The sequence below is a fragment of the Metopolophium dirhodum genome, chromosome 1, assembly GCF_019925205.1.
Source record: "Metopolophium dirhodum isolate CAU chromosome 1, ASM1992520v1, whole genome shotgun sequence".
In the NCBI taxonomy this organism is placed as follows: domain Eukaryota; kingdom Metazoa; phylum Arthropoda; class Insecta; order Hemiptera; family Aphididae; genus Metopolophium; species Metopolophium dirhodum.
In genome coordinates this window covers 20,663,122-20,690,364 of record NC_083560.1, presented here as the reverse complement: position 1 = coordinate 20,690,364, position 27,243 = coordinate 20,663,122, and the positions used below count along the sequence as shown (strand labels likewise).

At 27.1% G+C, this 27,243-nt stretch overlaps 1 protein-coding gene across 1 annotated transcript; it reads left to right on the top strand.

Annotated features, from left to right (window-relative positions):
• The first annotated feature begins 8,635 nt into the window (after positions 1–8,635).
• LOC132935160 (uncharacterized) lies at positions 8,636–11,974 on the top strand. Its single transcript, XM_061001628.1, has 3 exons — positions 8,636–9,399; positions 9,586–9,714; positions 11,771–11,974. Exons 1-3 carry the CDS (start codon positions 9,307–9,309, stop codon positions 11,882–11,884), a joined length of 336 nt encoding a protein of 111 aa, XP_060857611.1. The 5' UTR covers positions 8,636–9,306; the 3' UTR covers positions 11,885–11,974.
• Positions 11,975–27,243: the final 15,269 nt, after the last annotated feature.

The following is a 27,243-nucleotide window of genomic DNA, read 5'->3' as shown; positions in this document are numbered from 1 at the left end:
TGTAATCATATAACATACCTAACTGTTAGCAATAGACAATGGTGTTATTTATACAAATCATCAATTTAATTTTAATTTTTCATAAATATTATAATATACCTAACCATATTAATATAATAATTTATTTATATTTTACAGTTACGTTAAAATTATAGTGCTACAATTTGAGCTTGGCGCAAGACAGTTGAGAAACAATCTTGCAAAACCGAATAAATTTGATTTAAAGTTTTATAAATGCAGAGTCCTATCTCCAAATATTCGTAAGTATACTTACTTTAATAGTTTATATACCAACTTATAATTTATTATTTTTTATCTGTAATTGTTTTTGATTTTACTGCATATTCTATAGGCATTTAAGCAAGTCACTATAAATTCACTAAAAGTCACTTTTTTATAAGCGTTTTGTTTATTATTTATTAACTTGAAGACTATTAAAATGTATTTTAATATAATCATAGTCTATGTATTTGATAACTATGAGTATATGACACTGATTTAAACACTTTTTCATAAATAATATATCATTATTTTTATCATTTTTTTTCAATAATTCCACTTTTTCTAATACCAAAATATGCTTCCGTTCTTGTATAATAACCACTTAGATAAAAATATAAAAATCATAAATAAATTATCTAGTAAACATATATATATATAGGCTGATTTTTTAAGCAAGAACATTTTATTTTTATGCTTATATAATGAGGTTAGGGAACCTGTTATATTTAGATAATTCAGTAAGGGTTTTTAGTGCCCCTTTGAATTATATTTTAACCGTAACACGGGAGCTTCAGGAAAGAGATCAAATAATAAGTTCCAGATGATATCTTTTATTATTATACAATAAATTACAACAATCTTTGTTATATATTAAATATATACTCCATTCAGAATAAGATGACGCCAGGGGGCCATGTCAAAACCGGTATTACTACGTAAATCTGATGTGCTCTTATTCTGAACAGACTATAGTAGAACGAAAGACTTGTGAACTGTTGTATGGTCATCGATAGGTATTGTAACTGCTATACTTGTTCCCCGGAACCACGGTTTAAGATAGAATGATTGCGCATCAAACAATAAATAGCAAGAGGAAGTCCTTAGGTCAATTTACTAGCTCTTGAGCGGTTGTATAGTCATAGTCATGAATAATTGAGATACCTATGAGAGATTAGAAATAGTAAATAAACATTGTATTAAAATACAATTACTGTTTATAGCACAGTTTAGTAAAACATATAGAAGTTGACTCTAAAAGGGCACCAACTGTCAGTTAATTAATATGAATGCATACTTTGCCATTAAGCTTAACATACGTCGACGCTCAACCAGTCTATCTAAAACCGTGCCCGGAACTAACAAACTTAATATGGTGTGTGTTATATATACCAACAATTGTATGTGTAGTGTACCAGCATGTCTATAAGCCTATTCCTCATTAATAATAATCAATAATTATGTTTATAGTTTATGCAACGGTGCACACATTATTAAGAGGACGTTACACAGATATTTGCTGTCTCCATTTCACACGTGCAAATTTACGCTCAGAAGATCACGTTTAACTCAGTTAGTTTCAAAATTAGAGTGAATTGACCTATTATAAAACTTGATGGTAAGAACATTATCTATGTTTGTATGTGTGTTTTTTGTACAATAATTCAGTTTTTAATTGAGTTATGAGCATTTTTTATTTACGCTATATTATAAACGCATAACTTACTCAAATATTGAACTATTGAAAAAAACTCACATACAAACACAGATGATGTACTTACCATCAAATTGCATCATAGGTCAATTCACTCTAATTTTAAACTAACGGAGCCAAACTCGTTCTCCTGAGTGTAAACTTGCTTTGCTACGCACTTGTAAGACGAAGAAAACAAATGGCTGTGTAGCGTCCTCTTAAACAAATATTTAAACATGCCATACAAGTGTGTAACATAACAAATTTTACGCTCAGCAGAAAACGTTTAGCTCCTTTAGTTTAAAAGTTAGAGTGAATTGACCTATTATAAAATTTAAAGGTAAGATAATTATTAGGCAATTATGGGCTTTTTAATCCTACCTTTAAATTTTATGAGAGATTAATTCCACTAATTTTTAAACTAACTGAGCTACACGTGTTCTGCTGTGTGTACAATTTGCTATGTAACGCACTTGTACGACGGAGACAACAAATGTCTTAATAGTTTTTGAAAATGTCATTCATAACTTGTTAATTACTTGTTTGTTTATTATTTAGAATGGATTTATATCCATCATATAATTATATTTCTTTTATTATTTATAATTAAATACAGGCAACATCATTAAGAAATTGTTTGCATCTTTTTACAGATGCTGTAAAAATATCAAAACAGAAATCTGCATCAGATGAATGAATCTTTTTATCTATAGGAAACTGGTGCTAAAGGCAGAATCAGTGCTCTAAATGGACTGGAATTCACCATACCAGCAGTGCATCCGTCCTCAATGGTAGAAATAAGATCTTAAGAGGACATCACTCCCACATATGCCGTCACCGTCTTAAACACGTACAACATTGCAAATTTCCATTCATCGGCTTCAATAGTATGCTCTTAGTTTTGATATTAGAGTGTACTATCAAACTTTAAAGTAACAACATTATCTGTGTTATCGCATTGGTTTTTTACGATATTTTAATTTTTAAGTGAATTATAATCATTTCGAAATATTAATATTTTACATACTCATAAGTAGAGCACGAATTTATATTCTCTTAAAATATCCAAAATATGATGTTTATATTCTCTTAAAAATTGAATATATTAGGCTTGTAATATTCTTTAAAAATATTAGTAAAATATGCAAATATCTGCTTTTTTATCAATTAATTTTTTTTTGACATCGAATTATTTATTAATGCCATATACCTATGCAAAACAAATTTAATAAATAATAATCAAAATTGGAATTTGACAGAATTCAACCGTTACAAATATGGCAATATATCACACTTCTGCATCGCTCGTAAAAACTACTCCATCTGTATTAAAAAGTTCAATCTCCACTGTTTAAACAAACTGATTTTAGATCATTGTTTCGGCATTTTAATGAATTAAACTTGTGAATAAAAACACAACAGTAACAAAATATTACCAATTATTTAGGTTGCATCTTATCGCAGCAGTTGAAGTCATAGATAGGTAGATTATCTATTATCAGGTCTATCTTCTATAATTGAAAATATGTACATATTTTTTTAATTCCTGAAAATATTTAGATACATATAATTTAAATTAGTGAAATATGCAAAAATATGATTTTATATGAATATATTCCCTTAACATCAAAATATGCACTTATATGCAAAAATGTTGTATTCAGATTCTTTATTCTTTGAATCGTTGACATATCTTACTCTCGTAGTTATGCATCCATTGGAAACATATTTTTACATAGAAATCCACGCTCTACTCAGAAGTCACTTCAAAATTAAAATAGTGTAAAAAAACCAGTGAGAGAACACATAATATAATTAACATTAACGCTTAATAATAGGTCAATTCACTGTAATATCAAAATGATTATTATTATGTTATTAAAATGATCAGGGTTTGAAACCGAAAATAATTTCTGTGATTTCTATTTCAGATTCAGATAATAGTATTTATTTTAACCAATTTCCTATATTGGTATTTATTTTATATACAGCTTAGGATTCATATAGGAGAGAAACCTTCAAAATGTGATGTTTTCAAAGTTAATACTGAATATTGTAGTAGTAATCCTAAAGACCATAATCCATTAAATTAAAAACCTAAAGAAATTAAACGCTACTCAAATTAATCCACTTCAAGTCAACAAACAAAACAATTGTAAGTTGTTTATCTGGTATGAATCCTTGTATGAGTTGTGCTACGTTATCAAAACTTATACAAGGATTCATATCGAATAACAACTTTACTAATGCGATCTTAGTAATAAATATTTCTAGCAGGAGGAAATATAAGAAATACATTTTTCTTTTTTTTTAATTTGATATTATATTTTTTAAATTTGTATAATGAATAATTATATTTTAAAGTTATAAAATAAGCTTAGTTCATAAACCTAAAGATTAATTTTATAAATTAAATTCTATTTAAATATAAGTAATCAACTATCAATGTATTGTAACTATACCTTTATACCTTACCTGCTATAAAACAATTTTAGCTTAGTTTATAAACTTAAATATCTACTTGTTATGAATTATATCTCAATTGTGTATGAATTCATCGAATACCAATATAATATTGTAACTATAGTTCACTTACCATTAAACCATTTTAAATTATCTAAAGTATTTTTTTTTTTTGTTAAATATATTTTTTGTATTAAATAAACAGCTTGTTATTCGTTTAAGTCATCTTACTAAATACTTACCTTGTAAACGTGGTATAATTATAGAATATATTCATGAATAACTTAGATAAATATTGTTTTTAATGAATGTTAGTAGCAAGTGCTTCCTTATATTGTTGTGACATCAATGAGTATAGTACCTTGGTTAGGTTAGTACAATAATTGGCTTCAAAATTGGCTAAACGCAGTGTAAAACTTAACAAAACTACAGTGATTGAGGGGGAATGCCCCCACTGCCCCTCCCACTGGATCTGCCACTGCTTATAGGTATGTTATTTTAATTTTATTTTACTACGGAAAAGTACCTATATGGCTTGAGTTATAAAAATAAACAACATATAATATTATAACAGTCGCCAGTCATATCAAATAATAGCCAAATAGTAATTATACTTTTAAATATCTGGTAAATTACCGGTAATGTGTCTGTAATGAATTGTAGAAAAAAATGTAGCACACGTATTTCCACTGTTGAATGTGAATTATAAATTGTGTTACTAAAATAACAATTAATAAAATAAATATGCATGAGAAAAATAATTAAGTAATTTTTAATTTTCAATCTCAATTATATTTTATCAGCCAATCACTAACGTATTTCAATAAATAAATAGTTTTAAACTATAATTTTTTGTCTAGGTATCTTATAAAAATTAAAATGCATGATTTTGCATATTTTGGTAAATAATAAAATGCATATTTTAAAATTTTTATTGCATACAAATCCTAGTCCTGCATTCATCAGCAATACATTAGGTACATTTTAGTTCGATAAATTGTTACCCATATTAATGAGTATGTAAAAATGGTAAACACCCGTATAGTTTTTTGGTAGGTAAGTAGGTTTTTACGGTAGGTAGCACTCGAGTACCTATTACCTACCATCAAATTTAATATTGTTTTGGTGTGATCGTTTATGTAGGGGGGTATGGGGGCAAAGCCCCCACTGTTACATGACAGTTAATTTTGTGCAATTAAGACTGCAATCCGAGTCGGCATGACAAAATATTTTGGCATGCGAGTCGGTACGTGACTATTCCTATCGGATTTTCGATGTATTTTCGGATGTATTGATTTTACAATGATGTGGGTTTTTTTTTTTTTTTTAAATTTTTTATTTTTGTGTCTGTCATTACCTTTTAGGACAGTAAAAGTGCTTGGATATTCTTCAAGAGTAACTTTTCTGATAGGAACGTGAATCTAGTTGGTACTTTGGGGGGTCAAAAGTAAAAATTTTTCAGTAGTTTTCAAAAGCGACGTGTAAAACAAAAGAAAAATCTGTTTTTGAGAAAATCGATTTTGGTTTTTGGTGTAACTCTAAAACAAATGACCGCAGGTACATGAAATTTTGACTGAATGTTTATATTAGCATTTTCTATACACCATAGAATTTACAAAATATTTTGACTCTTTCTGAGCCTTTTACGGACATTGTCAGTTTTCAATTTTTTTAGTTTTATTTTCTATAAATATCAATAAAATTTTATTTGTTCGGTACAAAAGCGTGAAAATTTAATATAAGGCTCCTGATATATCGTTCTAATAGCAGTTGAAAAATCTTAAAAATACATAGGCACAATTTTTTTTTATAAGCATTTAAAGTTCAAATTTTGACAACATTTATCAAATTTATAATTTATTAATTATTTTTTGTAGTTAAAAATGTGTAAAATGTTTAACTTTTATGGCTAAGGATTTAAAATTTAAAACAAGGTTCCACGTAAATAGGTTATATATAAATTACTTTAGTCACAATAATATCATCAAATATACTAGGTAATATAGGCTGACTGATCGTTTTCGCTCAGAATCGTTTTTTTTATACAATGATATTATATCATTTAATTCAAATTTAACACCATCCATTACAGTGACCCACTTGTAACCTACTGTACAGCAGAGCGACATCCACTTATCCGCCTTTTTATTCTTGATAACTCAGATCATAATATAATATTATGGATGGAAACATGTCCCAATATTTGAAGCACATAATATTGAATCGCGGACATTTCCCCCGACTGTTTTTGGTGTAATAGGACATTCCCCCCCGGATATATTTTTGATGCGGACATTTCCCCCCCATTTTTTTTTTAAATTTTTATTTAATAATATTATTTAATTATTTAATATGAAATTAAAATAATATGTGTTTAAAAATAACAAATGAATCAGTATTTAAATATTTTTTTATAAAATTTATCATTTTTATGTCGGAATTTTTAGCCATTATTATTAATTATTAAATATATTTTATTTTATAATTATTTATTTTTTAATTTTTATTATTTTAAGAACTTAGTTTAGTGGATCAATCATATCCATTTATAATCTATTATATTTTTATGAACATTTTTATATATTTTATATTTTATATTTTATTATTAAGTCATAATCCTAGATAAATATTATAATTATTGAATTATATTTGCATTTTCTATACACGATTAAATTTTAAAAATATTTGGACTGTATTTATTTTGAATTGTTTAGGGACATTTTCAGTTTCCAATTTTATTAGTTTTTTTTCAATGAATGTCAATAAAACTTTATTTGTAGATTAAAAATACTTGAAAATTTAATACAAGGCTCCTACTATATTGTTACATTGACATTTGAAAAAAATATTAAAAATCCTTAGTCACAGTTTTTATTTATAAGCATTTAAAGTTCAAATTTTGACAAAATACTGAAAAATCACGAAAATTAGCAAATTATTTTGGGTTTTTATAAAAAATTTTGTTTTTAAATCTAAGATTTGAAAATTTAATACAAGATTCTTCATAAGTTTGCCTATTTTTATCAAAAAAATAATGTCTACAAGAAAGTCAAATTAAATTTTTATGAGCGTTTGATTTCTCATGTAACGATTTTCTTATTTTGTTGTAATTAAAAACGAATGACTGTAGATACTTAAAAATTACACCGAATGTTTATATTAGCATTTTCTATACACGATAAAATTTATAAAATAATTTGACTCTTTTTGAGCTGTTTACATCCACTTACCCACCTTTTTAGCTTTAAATACCTATAAGTTTCTTAATTAAGACTAGAATCAATATTGAACTGCATCAAACTTAAAAGTAAGTATCTAGAACATATCATAGGCTTCTATTGATATTTAAATTGTAAATAGATATGAGTAGGTTAGGTTAGGTTATATTAAAAAAAAAATAAAATAATATTGTATTATTAAATTCAATATTATTATTAGTCAATAATAAATTTTAAGAAAATGGTGGGGGGGAGGGAAATGTCCACATCAAAAATGGTATACCTACTACTGAAAAGTAAACTAAAAAATCTGAGTAAAAAAGTCCGATACATATAATTAGGTAAAAGAAAAAAATACCATGTGATGCACAATCAAACTTCCAATTAGTACCTATTAATATAAATTTTATCCTAACTAAATTATTTACCTATCCAACAAAATTAATTTTTTTTTTAAATATTATTTTTTTGACGGCGGTTAGTTAATTCAACTGATAAGTCATAATCCTAGATAAATATTTTAATTATTGAATTTTTTTGATAAATATAATATAATATTTTGTATGGTGATAGTTAATACTCAATTTAATAATATATTATTTGATTTTTTTTTTTAAATATATTACATTTTATATGAAGATAGGTAATGCTCAATTTAATTAAGAAATCATTATAATATACCTATATGGCTATATATTATGTTTATTTTATTTGTATGTAATAATTATTTCGATTTTTTTATATAGGTTATGATACTATAAGTACATAATTATAATATTGAAATTTTTTTTTAGTTAATTATTTTAAATATTGTTCTGTATATAATATACCCGATTTTTTTACCGCTATTCATCAAAAATATATCTGGTGTGGAGGGGAAATGTCCTACTATACCGAAAACAGTCGGGGGGAAATGTCCATTTACCCATAAATCATAATATTATACAAGCAACGAGTCGCTGGTTGAGATGTGCTTTCTATGTGTTTATATTTGACAGCCGACGCATATTTTATGTTAATAAGTAGTAAGTAATGACTGCATCATCAACCCTGGGAATTCATGAGCGACAACCATCGAGATAGATAAACAGTATCGTTTATCTATCTCGATGGCGACAACTAATGATACAAGTGATAACGCATGATAAATATGTAACGAGTATACATGTGCATCCGCAGATAACGCATCTCAACCAGTGACTCGTCGCTAATATTATGTTCTTCAAATAATATTGTTCACACGGGCCGCCTGTGATTGGTGAGATAGGCTCCATCCATTGTTTAATATTATGATCTAAGGACTAAGATTAATAATTTAAGACCGTGGTTATCACTCATTAATTCGCCTATAATTACTCTATAATGGTCGGCGTTCTTAACAAATACAAAACTATGATAATAGCTAATAATTATAGAATTATAAAAAAAAAAAATGTCATTGAATCGTAGTGAATAATATTTTGTTTTGCCCCTTTACGACTTTTTATCCGTTTTCCGCGACTCCGTCATCAACGGATTCGCTTCTCGTCGTTCAATGCTGCGACGGTTGGCATTGCCGACCGCGTCCGTCGTCGTTTCACACAGCGTCTACATCGATCGGCGTCCGGCTGCAGCAGCTGTACCTTGCAGCTGTAGTTTGCAGCTGTCTACATAAGCATCATGACAAGTTATATCGTGCATTCATCCATGGCACATTATCAAGCAGCGGCAGCTGCCCGCCGGCAGCCGGCTAGACGGTGTCTGGCAGCTGCTGCGTAGAAAACTCATTATTCACATCGCAGGCACCCCTCGAGCAGATGCGCGATTGGCTCTTGCAATAATATTATTTTCTCTGTGCAGTCTGCTCCCAGCCAGCCGTCCTCTTGTTTGTTGTCGTTTACATTAAACATTTTGTCGTTCGGCTCGGACCAGGGTGGTTGTCGTGCAACTAATATGATTGTACTGCGACCACCTTGGTCTGGATTTTGGACTGCCGAACATGTTTGTTCGCGTGCGGAATCGAACGCCGTTCATAGTCAACATCAAGTAAGTTCCGTCTTGTTCTCTCGTACATCCGTAACGCTCCTGACGATACGGTTAGATTTTAGTATTTCGGCGTTTTTTCTTGTTAACGTTACCTACTTACTTGTAATTACGACTTTTTGGTGCTCGCCAAAACTATTCGACGATTGTGTCACTAAAAATGTATTTATTATATTTTTTTGTTTACAGTGTTTCCTTACGTCAATCGATACGGGCGGAAGAGCATTCAAGAAGGCAGTCAACCTTGGTCTGGACTTAGGACTGCCAAACATTTTTGTTCGCGTGCGGAATCGAATGTCTGGTGAAAGTCAACATCAAGTAAGTCCTGTCTTGTTCTCTTGTAAATCCGTAACGCTCTCGATATTACTGTTAGAATTTAGTATTTCGATGTTATGTTTTGTTAAGGCTCAGTCAAACAGAGAGAAGTCTGGTACGCCGTACACCATGGCAGCCCGCTCTCTGTTTGGCTGAGCCTTTAACGTTACCTACCTACTTGTAATTATGACTTATTGGTGCTCACCAGTGTTGGGAATTATCTAGATAAGATTTTTTGAAATAAATTATCTTATAAAGTATCTAGATAATTATGTTACGATTTATCTAATGTTTAGCTTAGATAAAAAATAGGCTTATCTAGATAAATATTATAGTGCCCCTACAAAATTATAAAACCAATGTTACTAAAATTCTAATATAATAGGTATAAATTATTTATAAAATTAGAAGAATATATTTCTTGTTATTATTGCCAACGACAATATTACGATAATACGAGAACCTGCATGCGGGCTTGCACTATACATTGTTCTCTACTAGCCATAGGTAATAAGCATATTAAAATTAATTAGGTATAGGTTTATTTCCCCATCCATTTTAAAAAATAAATTAAAATGAACCGATTTCGAAAATTCTTTCACCAATACAAAGCCACATTCTTTGTGAGTGTCATAGGCTAATTTAAAAAGGGAAGTGATCACCCCCGGTAGGTGCTCAAACAGGAATTTTGAGATTTACGATAGACATTTTTGATTTTTAACGGTTGCTATGGGTTATATATTTAGATAAAAATAATTGTATAGACGTTATTGTTGTTTTTGGCCATGTCACCAGGTGTGCACTTAAGAGGCCATAACTCCTTATCCCACAGCGTACAAACTTCACAGAAACCATCTACATATCAATCTTAATATGCACTGAAATTTTTATCGAAATCGGTTTGGTCCATCTTGAGTTATAAAATTTATTCAAAATGTACATTTATTTTTATATATATAGATTATAATATCAATAGTATTATACTATTATTTAGTATAATTATTACTATTAATTAATTAATAAATAAATATATTCAATGATAATCTATTTATACAAAAATAGAGCGTGAAAAATGTACGTTACCTCATCAATCGAGAACGGCTGGTCCGATTTGGCTCAAATTTTTTTAAAAATTATTCTTCTATAAACCAATAGCGACCTTTATATAAACAAACACTTCCATCGTAAATCTCAAAATTCCTGTTTGAGCACTTCCCCAGGCTTCTATAAATTTGTAGTAGCGTGGTGTTATGATATAGCCTATAGCCTTCCTCGATGAATGGACAACAAGAAAATAATTTTTCATTTCAAACCAGTAGTTCCTGAGATTAGCACGTTCAAACAAACTCTACAGCTTTATATATTAAAGTATAGATATATAAATTAATGTTTTTGTGTAGATTAGACCTCTGGGAAGAAGACAGGCTAATTTAAAAATGGTTAAATTTGGTTTTCTTTTATTCATCTGATATTAGTACAGTTAGGTTAGGTTAGGATTTTGTATTAATTGATTATATTAATCCACCATAGGTGGAATACGACAAACTTGGTATAACTTTGATACTTTAGAGTTGAATCATACACTTACGTACAAACAGCACGGGGTCCACGATCTACCGCAGATAGATTGCCTACCTGATAATATACTGCTGCGAATCAGAATTTTTATTCCGGGTAACGGAGAAGTTAAGATAAATTTTGAACACCATACCCTGAATATTAAATAACGAATTGAACAAAGTTTGAGTCATATAGAGCTGGTACATTTAACGGGCAACGAAGTGCACGGGATCAGCTAGTTATAAATATTATGTCACATCTAATATTACAAAAATACTTAAAAACAATAAAAATAAGTGTAAAAAAATGATATTTATCTAGATATTTATATAGATAAATGTATTGTTGTATTTACCTTTATCTAGATAAATTACATTTATGTTATCTTTATTTTTATCTAGATAATTTTTTAGTTGTCTATTCCCAACACTGGTGCTCACCAAAACTATTCGACGATTGTGTCACTAAAAATGTATTTATTTTATTATTTTGTTTACAGTTCTTTCATACGTCAATTGATATGGGCGTAAGAGCATTCAAGATGGCAGCCAAGATGACTCACTCAATCTCAAACCTGATCCATTGTTTTCACATTCTGCTGTGGTTATGGTAATTTAATCCAAAACAAATCCATTTTCGTATGCGTACCTACTTCAGAAATATAATTACCCCGATTCTGTAGCAACCCTACTCCAAGACTAACCGTTTTTATATACGTATTCCATGCAGTCTAGATGTCTATTGCTTCAGCCTTGGCACGTGTGTTTTTACCCGATGGACATACTGGCTATGGGGTAGAAGTATGTGTGCCAAGGCTGTGGCATTTAGATTGCTTGGCATATGTATATAAAAACGTCTAACCTTGTCGTTATATTACATCAGAAGGCCACTAACTCGGAACAATTAGATTATCTGAAATATGTGCATGGAAACAGGATTATATACTGACCTAATCATTCAATTAATAATAATGTTCTATTCTCTACCTTTATAAAAATAAATTGCCATAGTTTAAATAATACAATAATTACAGTTTATAATATAAATATGATAATATTTTTTTTTTAAGTAAAACACAACTTGCTGTTATATTTTTAGATATTTGTAACATTTTAACAAAGTTCATAATTAAACAAATTTTGTGTTCATAATAATTTTGTCTTGTGTTTTTATTTATTAATTTATACTTATACTACAACAAAACCTTGGTGGCCGTCAACTGAATAACCATGTATTACTTAAACATTTTTGACAAATGTTAATATTTTATTAATGGTAAGAATATCTGTGTTTGTGCGTTATTTTTTTTTTACAATATATACATTTTAACGTGAGTAAGGTATGTGCATTTTAACTATGTAAATATAGAAAATATTCATGAAATTTATATTTCATAAAATTGGATGTACATTTTTGACTAGACGTCAATATTGTGGGTTGTAAGAAAATACAGTAGAAAATAAGTAGAATCTTGCTGATTGACAAACCTACCATAATTATATACTATGTTATACATTTTAATGAACAGTACTATTAGGGAATAATAATGATATTTTAAATGCGTAATCCACCACATATTTTTGTATAAAACAATATTATTAAATTCAAATAAAATAGAAAAATTTAAACTAACAATTTTTAAACAAACCAACAATGAAAATAATTTTGAAAATTGTTAATAATATTTTTATTGTATATTTTACATAATAATATGATGTATGCATTATAATGTGTAATATGTTGTATCTGTATTTACATGATACATTGATACTTGTATCATTTGGTGGGCAATCGTGTTGAGATTTTATCAGGAAAAAAGGATCAGTGCACACTGTGCAATCATGTTGTACGGATCTAACCCATTGTGGGTGAGTCTACAATTATATTAACGGAATTGTGGTTGGTACATTTACAAATGTGCTGTTGTACAGTTTTGTTAAAAGAACGATTATGACATTTATTTCAATTATAACAATTACACATTTTATTTATTTTCATTTAAGTTGTTCTACTGTAGTTGCTTGAAAATAATACATTATAGTATCTTACCTAAAATGTGTTTTATTTTTTATATAACCGCTTTATTTTTATAAGAGTGGAGGAATATTACAAGATAGTGTAAAAGAATCATCACTCTTGACAAACAGGGCATATAATTATTAATAATACATAGTCATTGATTGATACATTCAATCTTGAGTTGTATTTTAAGAAAAAATGAAATACAATAATTATTGTATACATTTGTTTTTATAAATTTGTACAAACAAAAGACCAGTCTGTAAAATAATTCCATGTATGGATAAAATTAAAAGTACCTATGTAATATAGAATTTAAGAAATTAATCGATTTATATTTATTAAAATAATTACATGGTAAATTTTAATATTAATTAAATAGAAATAAATAATATTAAGGAGAATAATGCATTTATTGTAGTTTTTTTAAAACAAAAAACAACCGTAATGTTGTCAGCACTAAATGCAATTGATAGTAATATTAAATGATTATACATTTGCTGTGTAATTAATAAACTGTGTATTGACTAATAATAATTGCTTATTCATAAAAAGTTTTCCAGAAGTATTCTAGAAAAAAGCAAACATATTTCAATAAATACACATTAACCTATAAATCTATTAAAAATAATACATTTAAGTGACATTAATGTTAAGTTAAATAATATAATTATATTAAATAAAAACATTTTGAAAGAAAAAATTAATCTCAAGATCTTCGGGAACGATATGCAGATTACTTTGTGGGAGAAGGATTTCCGTGGCAGGCGACAGTGGTATATTAGAATAATACATGATACAAAATAATCATGTAACAATAACAATAATCATTTTTTCTACCAATGTTAGTTATATTTTATACTTTATACTAACTTTAAAAATAAAATAATTTAAAACGTCACCATGCAATTTAAACATGTATTAAAATTCTGAATAAAAATTTTCCATTTATATTTATAAGTTATCTGTTATGTAATGTGTTAACACAAATCTATTTTATTACAATACATAACAGTTATTAATAATGATAATTTTTATTTGATTCCCTAATGTTACATCATTATATTTTATTATTTGTCGAGAACTAAAAATGCATAGTGCTGCAGAGTGTTTATCATAAGTTTACTTTGAATTACTTTGACTTTCCGTCAACACAGAATCATACATTTTTTTGAACCATTTAACAAAAGAAATGTAAATAGTATCGGTGCTGGTATCAGCAATTTTTTTCAACTCTTGTAAACCGAATCTAGTTATATTCATACTTTTTTGTATTTCGTTATAAGCAGATTGCTTGGCCTTTTTATTTTTATACTCCAGTTATTTTTATATTCCATAAAGGCTCATGTTGTATGTATTCAGATACAAATTTAAACATTGTGTCTACTTCAACGCAACGTCATCTTGACACTGACATGGACGACTAATATACTAAACTTTATTAGCTTTCAGACTGCCTATTTAGTTATTGGTCAGAAAAATGGGAACTGCTACTCAACCAGAAAAATAGAAGAAATGGAAAATTAAATTCAATTTTTAACTAAATTACTAAATAACTAAATTACATTACTAAACTACTCAACTAAATTGGTCTTTTCACACTCTTTTAGTTGCTAAATTATTTGCTTCTTGACTAAACTACTAACATAGTGTAAACTTGTCTTAAAGGTATTTAAGCTATAATAGTTATACTAAAACTCAAAAGCATTAGTGAGCTAACTTTCTAAAAAATACATTTTTCTTTCCACAATATTCTAAATACTATTGTTGTTAAGAGGACATCATATCTGCATAAAGTGTTGTTAGTTTTAGTATTAGAATTAATTGACACATTATCAAACTTAAAGTTAAGAATTTAGGATTTAATTGATATTTTAATTTTAAGTGGTTAAAACTATGTAAAGTTTTACAGTTTCAAATTACCTACTCATATCTATTTACAATTTAAATATCAATAAAAGCCTATGATATGCTCTAGATACTTACTTTTAAGTTTGATGCCGTTCAATATTGATTCTAGTCTTAATTAAGAAACTTATAGGTATTTAAAGCTAAAAAGGTGGGTAAGTGGACGTAAACAGCTCAAAAAGAGTCAAATTATTTTATAAATTTTATCGTGTATAGAAAATGCCAATATAAACATTCGGTGTAATTTTTAAGTATATACAGTCATTCGTTTTTAATTACAACAAAATAAGAAAATCGTTACATGAGAAATCAAACGCTCATAAAAACATAATTTGACTTGCTTGTAGACATTTTTTTTTTTTTTGATAAAGGTAGATAAACTTATGGATAATCTTGTATTACATTTTAAAATTTTAGATTTAAAAATAAAAAATGTTTATGAACTCTTAACTTATAATAATTTGATAATTTTTGTGATTTTTCCATATTTTGTCAATTTTTGAACTTTAAATGCTTATAAAAAAAAACTCTGATTAAAAATTTTAAATATTTTTCAAATATCATTGTAACAATAGGCTCCTACTAGAGCCTTGTATTAAGTTTTCAAACTTTTTTACCCAACCTTAAAAAAAAAAAAATAATAAAATTGGAAACTGAAAATGTTCCTAATTAGTTCAAAACAAATCAAAATATTTTGAAAATCTTATCGTGTATAGAAAATGCTAATATAAATTACCAGTGAAAATTTCATGTGTATACGTTCATTTGTTTTAGAGTTGCACCAAAAACCAAAATCGATTTTGTGAAACCCCAATTTTGCGTAAAAATTTCCGTTTTTCCCTTAATTTTTATGTTGTTTTTGCCGGCGTTTTTGTAAACTATTGGAAATTTTAAATTTTGACATTCCCCAATGCACAAACAATATTCACTTTCCCATCAAACAAGATACTGAAGTTGAAAATCCAATCATTATTTCGACTACTTATCTTTTACAAACACAAAAATAAAAAAAAACACACATCATTGTAAAATCAATACATTCATCGTTCCACTCAGAATCTAAAATAAAAAAAAATAAAGTCCGGATTCATATGTTTTTACTGGGTCAATGCAGTCTTATGAGACCAAAAAATGTGGACGATTCATTCAATTCTGAGTTTGTAGAAAAAAGTTTTTTTTTTGCATATTTGAGAATATTTTATAGATTAGGGAGTATTTAACCCATTTAGAATATTTTTGAATATTTTGTAAATTGTGAGAAAAATTATAATAATTTTAATATTATGGTAGATACCTAGAAAAATTTTTTTTTTCATAATTTTGATAAAAAGAAAACACGTAGTTATAGTATAGTAAGTCGCCATGCAAATTAAATAAATCATTCAATTTTAAATACATATTAACACTCCGGATAGGAAAAAAAACAAAAAAAGACATTGTTTTAACAGTGGACAAAAAAAAAATTATAAATATTGATGTTTATTGATTATTTTTGCATATTTTTAAAATTTTTCAGATAATATAATGAGAATATTTGAAGGTTTTTTAGAGAATATAATAGCATCATATATTCGGTGGTTTAAGAGAAAATGAATCCAGCCTTTAGTTATAATTGTTATATTATTCAAAACTGTAAAAAATTAGATAGGTATGATAAAATCCAAAACAAAAATATGACGTATACCTATAACAAAAATGCGACCATGTCTGCGTAGGTAGGTATTCTGTATAATTGGTGATATTTTTAAACTTGGATTTATATTAAAATCATTGTTTATGGTACCATAGTCATACTAGTTTAGAATAATAAAATAGGTAGGTACTTTAAAGTGTTTCATTGTATTATATTTTCTAAATGTAAGAACTATTTTTGAAATCGCAAAATAGATCCTTATTGTTTTAATAGTCGTATTAATATAATTAATATTTTATAGTAGGTATAATCTCAATAATAATTATTATTTAATTTTTTTTGATAAAAATAGGCAAACTTATGAAGAATTTTGTATTAAATTTTCAAATCTTAGATTTAAAAACAAAATTTTTTATAAAAACCCAAAATAATTTACTAATTTTCGTGATTTTTCCGTATTTTGTCAAGATTTGAAATTTAAATGCTTATAAAAAAAAACTGTGATTAAGGACTTAATATTTTTCAAATGTCAATGTAAAAATATAGTAGGAGCCTTGTATTAAAATTTCAAGTATTTTTACTCTACAAATAAATTTTTATTGACAATCAATGAAAAAAAACTAATAAAATTGGAAACTGAAAATGTCCCTAAACAATTCAAAATAAAAACAGTCCAAATATTTTTAAAATTTAATCGTGTATAGAAAATTCAAATATAAAAAACTAGTAAAAATTTCATGTTTATACTAAAATATACATAATATATAGCCATATAGGTAGGTATATTAAAATGATTTCTTAATTAAATTGAGCATTACCCATCTTCATATAAAATGTAATATATTTTTAAAAAAAAAAATCGAAATAATATATTATTAAATTGAGTATTAACTATCACCATACAAAATATTATATCATATTTAACAAAAAAATTCAATAATTATAATATTTATCTAAGATTATGACTTATCAGTTGAATTAACTAACCGTCGTCAAAAAAATAATATTTAAAAAAAAATTAATTTTGTTGGATAGGCAAATAATTTAGTTAGAATAAAATTTATATTAATAGGTACTAATTGGAAGTTTGATTGTGCATCACATGGTATTTTTTTCTTTTACCTAATTATATGTATCGGACTTTTTTACTCAGATTTTTTAGTTTACTTTTTAGTAGTAGGTATACCATTTTTGATGTGGACATTTCCCCCCCCCACCACCATTTTCTTAAAATTTATTATTGACTAATAATACTATTGAATTTAATAATACAATATTATATTATTTTTTTTTAATAAAATATAAAATATATAAAAATGTTCATAAAAATATAATAGATTATAAATGTATATGATTGATCCACTAAACTAAGTTCTTAAAACAATAAAAATTAAAAAATAAATAATTATAAAATGAAATATATTTAATAATTAATAATAATGGCTAAAAATTCCGACATAAAAATGATAAATTTTATAAAAAAATATTTAAATACTGATTCATTTGTTATTTTTAAACACATATTATTTTAATTTCATATTAAATAATAAAATAATATTATTAAATAAAAATTTAAAAAAAAAATGGGGGGGAATGTCCTATTACACCAAAAACAGTCGGGGGAAATGTCCGCGATTCAATATTATGTGCTTTAAATATTGGGACATGTTTCCATCCATAATATTATATTATGATCTGAGTTATCAAGAATAAAAAGGAGGATAAGTGGATGTCGCTCTGCTGTGTAGTAGGTTACAAGTGGGTCACTGTAATGGATGGTGTTAAATTTGAATTAAATGATATAATATCATTGTATAAAAAAAACGATTCTGAGCGAAAACGGTCAGTCAGTCTATGATATTACCAAGTATATTTGATGATATTATTGTGAATAAAGTAATTTATATATAACCTATTTACGTGGAACCTTGTTTTAAATTTTAAATCCTTAGCCATAAAAGTTAAACATTTTACACATTTTTAACTACAAAAAATAATTAATAAATTATAAATTTGATAAATGTTGTCAAAATTTGAACTTTAAATGCTTATAAAAAAAAATTGTGCCTATGTATTTTTAAGATTTTTCAACTGCTATTAGAACGATATATCAGGAGCCTTATATTAAATTTTCACGCTTTTTTACCCAACAAATAAAATTTTATTGATATTTATAGAAAATAAAACTAAAAAAATTGAAAACTGACAATGTCCGTAAAAGGCTCAGAAAGAGTCAAAATATTTTCAAAATTTTATGGTGTATAGAAAATGCTAATATATAAACATTCAGTGAAATTTTCAAGTATCTACAGTCATTCGTTTTTTAGTTACAATAAAATAAGAAAATTGTTACATGAGAAATCGAGTGAATATAAAATGTTGTAAAAATATAAATTTCAGACGTTCATAAAAATTTAATTTAAGTTTCTTATAGATATTTTTTTTTTATAAAGGTAGACAAACTTATGAGTAATCTTATATTACATTTTCAAATCTTAGATTTAAAAAGAAAAATTCTTATGAATTCTCAACACAAAATAATTTGCTAATTTTCGTGATTTTTCAGTATTTTGTCAAAATTTGAACTTTAAATGCTTATAAATAAAAACTGTGACTAAGGATTTTTAATTTTTTTAATTTGCCTTTGAAACAATAACCTATGAGGCTTCTATTAAATTTTCAAGCTTTTTTACTCAACAGATAAAATTTTATTGATATTAATAGAAAAAAAAACTAAAAAAATTGAAAACTGACAATGTCCGTAAACAGCTCAAAAAGAGTCAAAATATTTTGTAAATTTTATGGTGTATAGAAAATGCTAATATAAACATTCAGTCAAAATTTCATGTACCTACGGTCATTTGTTTTAGAGTTACACCAAAAACCATAATCGATTTTCTCAAAAACAGATTTTTCTTTTGTTTTTCACGTCGCTTTTGAAAACTACTGAAAAATTTTTACTTTTGACCCCCCAAAGTACCAACTAGATTCACGTTCCTATCAGAAAAGTTACTCTTGAAGAATATCCAAGCACTTTTACTGTCCTAAAAGGTGATGACAGACACAAAAATAAAAAATTTAAAAAAAAAAAAAAAAAAACCCACATCATTGTAAAATCAATACATCCGAAAATACATCGAAAATCCGATAGGAATAGTTACGTACCGACTCGCATGCCAAAATATTTTGTCATGCCGACTCGTATTGCAGTCTTAATTGCACAAAATGAACTGTCATGTAACAGTGGGGGCTTTGCCCCCATACCCCCCTACATAAACGATCACACCAAAACAATATTAAATTTGATGGTAGGTAATAGGTACTCGAGTGCTACCTACCGTAAAAACCTACTTACCTACCAAAAAACTATACGGGTGTTTACCATTTTTACATACTCATTAATATGGGTAACAATTTATCGAACTAAAATGTACCTAATGTATTGCTGATGAATGCAGGACTAGGATTTGTATGCAATAAAAAATTTTAAAATATGCATTTTATTATTTACCAAAATATGCAAAATCATGCATTTTAATTTTTATAAGATACCTAGACAAAAAATTATAGTTTAAAACTATTTATTTATTGAAATACGTTAGTGATTGGCTGATAAAATATAATTGAGATTGAAAATTAAAAATTACTTAATTATTTTTCTCATGCATATTTATTTTATTAATTGTTATTTTAGTAACACAATTTATAATTCACATTCAACAGTGGAAATACGTGTGCTACATTTTTTTCTACAATTCATTACAGACACATTACCGGTAATTTACCAGATATTTAAAAGTATAATTACTATTTGGCTATTATTTGATATGACTGGCGACTGTTATAATATTATATGTTGTTTATTTTTATAACTCAAGCCATATAGGTACTTTTCCGTAGTAAAATAAAATTAAAATAACATACCTATAAGCAGTGGCAGATCCAGTGGGAGGGGCAGTGGGGGCATTCCCCCTCAATCACTGTAGTTTTGTTAAGTTTTACACTGCGTTTAGCCAATTTTGAAGCCAATTATTGTACTAACCTAACCAAGGTACTATACTCATTGATGTCACAACAATATAAGGAAGCACTTGCTACTAACATTCATTAAAAACAATATTTATCTAAGTTATTCATGAATATATTCTATAATTATACCACGTTTACAAGGTAAGTATTTAGTAAGATGACTTAAACGAATAACAAGCTGTTTATTTAATACAAAAAATATATTTAACAAAAAAAAAAAATACTTTAGATAATTTAAAATGGTTTAATGGTAAGTGAACTATAGTTACAATATTATATTGGTATTCGATGAATTCATACACAATTGAGATATAATTCATAACAAGTAGATATTTAAGTTTATAAACTAAGCTAAAATTGTTTTATAGCAGGTAAGGTATAAAGGTATAGTTACAATACATTGATAGTTGATTACTTATATTTAAATAGAATTTAATTTATAAAATTAATCTTTAGGTTTATGAACTAAGCTTATTTTATAACTTTAAAATATAATTATTCATTATACAAATTTAAAAAATATAATATCAAATTAAAAAAAAAGAAAAATGTATTTCTTATATTTCCTCCTGCTAGAAATATTTATTACTAAGATCGCATTAGTAAAGTTGTTATTCGATATGAATCCTTGTATAAGTTTTGATAACGTAGCACAACTCATACAAGGATTCATACCAGATAAACAACTTACAATTGTTTTGTTTGTTGACTTGAAGTGGATTAATTTGAGTAGCGTTTAATTTCTTTAGGTTTTTAATTTAATGGATTATGGTCTTTAGGATTACTACTACAATATTCAGTATTAACTTTGAAAACATCACATTTTGAAGGTTTCTCTCCTATATGAATCCTAAGCTGTATATAAAATAAATACCAATATAGGAAATTGGTTAAAATAAATACTATTATCTGAATCTGAAATAGAAATCACAGAAATTATTTTCGGTTTCAAACCCTGATCATTTTAATAACATAATAATAATCATTTTGATATTACAGTGAATTGACCTATTATTAAGCGTTAATGTTAATTATATTATGTGTTCTCTCACTGGTTTTTTTACACTATTTTAATTTTGAAGTGACTTCTGAGTAGAGCGTGGATTTCTATGTAAAAATATGTTTCCAATGGATGCATAACTACGAGAGTAAGATATGTCAACGATTCAAAGAATAAAGAATCTGAATACAACATTTTTGCATATAAGTGCATATTTTGATGTTAAGGGAATATATTCATATAAAATCATATTTTTGCATATTTCACTAATTTAAATTATATGTATCTAAATATTTTCAGGAATTAAAAAAATATGTACATATTTTCAATTATAGAAGATAGACCTGATAATAGATAATCTACCTATCTATGACTTCAACTGCTGCGATAAGATGCAACCTAAATAATTGGTAATATTTTGTTACTGTTGTGTTTTTATTCACAAGTTTAATTCATTAAAATGCCGAAACAATGATCTAAAATCAGTTTGTTTAAACAGTGGAGATTGAACTTTTTAATACAGATGGAGTAGTTTTTACGAGCGATGCAGAAGTGTGATATATTGCCATATTTGTAACGGTTGAATTCTGTCAAATTCCAATTTTGATTATTATTTATTAAATTTGTTTTGCATAGGTATATGGCATTAATAAATACTTCGATGTCAAAAAAAAATTAATTGATAAAAAAGCAGATATTTGCATATTTTACTAATATTTTTAAAGAATATTACAAGCCTAATATATTCAATTTTTAAGAGAATATAAACATCATATTTTGGATATTTTAAGAGAATATAAATTCGTGCTCTACTTATGAGTATGTAAAATATTAATATTTCGAAATGATTATAATTCACTTAAAAATTAAAATATCGTAAAAAACCAATGCGATAACACAGATAATGTTGTTACTTTAAAGTTTGATAGTACACTCTAATATCAAAACTAAGAGCATACTATTGAAGCCGATGAATGGAAATTTGCAACGTTGTACGTGTTTAAGACGGTGACGGCATATGTGGGAGTGATGTCCTCTTAAGATCTTATTTCTACCATTGAGGACGGATGCACTGCTGGTATGGTGAATTCCAGTCCATTTAGAGCACTGATTCTGCCTTTAGCACCAGTTTCCTATAGATAAAAAGATTCATTCATCTGATGCAGATTTCTGTTTTGATATTTTTACAGCATCTGTAAAAAGATGCAAACAATTTCTTAATGATGTTGCCTGTATTTAATTATAAATAATAAAAGAAATATAATTATATGATGGATATAAATCCATTCTAAATAATAAACAAACAAGTAATTAACAAGTTATGAATGACATTTTCAAAAACTATTAAGACATTTGTTGTCTTCGTCGTACAAGTGCGTTACATAGCAAATTGTACACACAGCAGAACACGTGTAGCTCAGTTAGTTTAAAAATTAGTGGAATTAATCTCTCATAAAATTTAAAGGTAGGATTAAAAAGCCCATAATTGCCTAATAATTATCTTACCTTTAAATTTTATAATAGGTCAATTCACTCTAACTTTTAAACTAAAGGAGCTAAACGTTTTCTGCTGAGCGTAAAATTTGTTATGTTACACACTTGTATGGCATGTTTAAATATTTGTTTAAGAGGACGCTACACAGCCATTTGTTTTCTTCGTCTTACAAGTGCGTAGCAAAGCAAGTTTACACTCAGGAGAACGAGTTTGGCTCCGTTAGTTTAAAATTAGAGTGAATTGACCTATGATGCAATTTGATGGTAAGTACATCATCTGTGTTTGTATGTGAGTTTTTTTCAATAGTTCAATATTTGAGTAAATTATGCGTTTATAATATAGCGTAAATAAAAAATGCTCATAACTCAATTAAAAACTGAATTATTGTACAAAAAACACACATACAAACATAGATAATGTTCTTACCATCAAGTTTTATAATAGGTCAATTCACTCTAATTTTGAAACTAACTGAGTTAAACGTGATCTTCTGAGCGTAAATTTGCACGTGTGAAATGGAGACAGCAAATATCTGTGTAACGTCCTCTTAATAATGTGTACACCGTTGCATAAACTATAAACATAATTATTGATTATTATTAATGAGGAATAGGCTTATAGACATGCTGGTACACTACACATACAATTGTTGGTATATATAACACACACCATATTAAGTTTGTTAGTTCCGGGCACGGTTTTAGATAGACTGGTTGAGCGTCGACGTATGTTAAGCTTAATGGCAAAGTATGCATTCATATTAATTAACTGACAGTTGGTGCCCTTTTAGAGTCAACTTCTATATGTTTTACTAAACTGTGCTATAAACAGTAATTGTATTTTAATACAATGTTTATTTACTATTTCTAATCTCTCATAGGTATCTCAATTATTCATGACTATGACTATACAACCGCTCAAGAGCTAGTAAATTGACCTAAGGACTTCCTCTTGCTATTTATTGTTTGATGCGCAATCATTCTATCTTAAACCGTGGTTCCGGGGAACAAGTATAGCAGTTACAATACCTATCGATGACCATACAACAGTTCACAAGTCTTTCGTTCTACTATAGTCTGTTCAGAATAAGAGCACATCAGATTTACGTAGTAATACCGGTTTTGACATGGCCCCCTGGCGTCATCTTATTCTGAATGGAGTATATATTTAATATATAACAAAGATTGTTGTAATTTATTGTATAATAATAAAAGATATCATCTGGAACTTATTATTTGATCTCTTTCCTGAAGCTCCCGTGTTACGGTTAAAATATAATTCAAAGGGGCACTAAAAACCCTTACTGAATTATCTAAATATAACAGGTTCCCTAACCTCATTATATAAGCATAAAAATAAAATGTACTTGCTTAAAAAATCAGCCTATATATATATGTTTACTAGATAATTTATTTATGATTTTTATATTTTTATCTAAGTGGTTATTATACAAGAACGGAAGCATATTTTGGTATTAGAAAAAGTGGAATTATTGAAAAAAAATGATAAAAATAATGATATATTATTTATGAAAAAGTGTTTAAATCAGTGTCATATACTCATAGTTATCAAATACATAGACTATGATTATATTAAAATACATTTTAATAGTCTTCAAGTTAATAAATAATAAACAAAACCTTATAAAAAAGTGACTTTTAGTGAATTTATAGTGACTTGCTTAAATGCCTATAGAATATGCAGTAAAATCAAAAACAATTACAGATAAAAAATAATAAATTATAAGTTGGTATATAAACTATTAAAGTAAGTATACTTACGAATATTTGGAGATAGGACTCTGCATTTATAAAACTTTAAATCAAATTTATTCGGTTTTGCAAGATTGTTTCTCAACTGTCTTGCGCCAAGCTCAAATTGTAGCACTATAATTTTAACGTAACTGTAAAATATAAATAAATTATTATATTAATATGGTTAGGTATATTATAATATTTATGAAAAATTAAAATTAAATTGATGATTTGTATAAATAACACCATTGTCTATTGCTAACAGTTAGGTATGTTATATGATTACAAAATTTAATATTATATTTTAATAATATGATCAAGGTTACTTTTTCTTTTCTTTATTTTACTTAAATTAAAATTTCTACATTCATGGCTATACAATTTAATTTAACACACCAATTGGGTGGCCTTTATTGATTTGGTGCCAAATCAGACATTGCTAAACTCATATAAGAAGAAACCATTGAGTCAATACACACTAACATCACCTTCATTTGGATACCCCGTCACATAAATATAGAAGGCAACAGAAAAATTAAAAACACAATTCATGATTGGCAAAATTAGAGTCTAAATAGAGAAGAAAAATTATAATTAATTGTCCTTGTATAGGCCGTACAAGGTTAACACACAAGTACCTAATGGCTAAAAAGGAACCCTCGCGGTGTACAACCAGTGGCGTTAAACACTTAATAATAACAGAATGGAACAAAATTATTTAATATATAAGTGACCTCAGAAAATACAATATCCCGTCCAATTAAGACGCAACTTTAGTCCCGAACACAGAAAATATCAACAGTATAATTAACTACTTGAAAAAAACAGAACTTTATAATCAAATATAACTGAATAAAAAAAAAATTAATTGTAACAATGTAATCATCAAAAATTGTTAAAATATATTATCTTTTTGTAAAATTGTAACTAATAATTTTTGTTGTTGATATTTTAAATGATCAATAGCAATAATAATAGAAAAAAACAACATATTTATGTTAACTTTAAGCTTCTAGTTACAGCGAAGAATAATACATTATAACAGCAAAATATGCCTGCGGCCTAACCGTAATCCAATAATAATAAATATTACTAATCAAAATAAAATTGACACAAATGTGATAAATGCATCGGCCGTACTTTAATAAATTAATACCACAAATGGTCGACCAATACTCACATGTGAATGCATTGAGTGACGGATTTAATCAAAGTAACCACATAGCCACAAACAACAGACGAACATAATGCACAATACTAATTCTCAACACTGACGGTTAGAACAACAAACACCCTAAAATGGGAAAGAAAGACAGATAATATTATGTATAGTATAATTGGCTGTTGCCTCGAACAATAATTACCTGACAGCGTAAAAATTCACTAGAACATGAATTCAATTCATACAGCACAAATGAAAAATACACATGCCACATGGGTGTGCGCCGTATGCTTCGACTGCAGCTGCGAACACGTTACGAGTTGAGCTAAAAACAGAAAAGAAAGTAGTAAGTAATAAAAAAAAATCGGTTTTTGGGTTCGATCAGACTACGACCCATCAAACAGGAACAGCCGACGAAAATCAGACGAATAACGAAAAGGCATTTAGAACCGCCTTCTACATACGAACGGTTAACAATACAGACGTTCGATGGCACCGACTTATACACTATGAACTTCTTCAAAGTTTAAGTACAATATTGTAAAAACACGAAAAACAATTTTGATACGCCTTCACGGAATAATGTCGGTGAAGATAACAGCTATCGTACATTTACCACTTATCAATTCTGATAAGGCATGCAACCGCTTTATCGCATATTATATTGCCTGTGCAAATCTTACAAGAGGTTCTAATAAAAATATTATTTTTTTCAGTTCAAATTCAACATTCAAGATGGATGGATGGATGAATAACAATAATTATTATTGAGATTATACCTACTATAAAATATTAATTATATTAATACGACTATTTAAACAATAAGGATCTATTTTGCGAATTGTATAGGTACTCGATTTCAAAAATAGTTATCACATTTAGAAAATATAATACAATGAAACACTTTAAAGTACCTACCTATTTTATTATTCTAAACTAGTATGACTATGGTACCATAAACAATGATTTTAA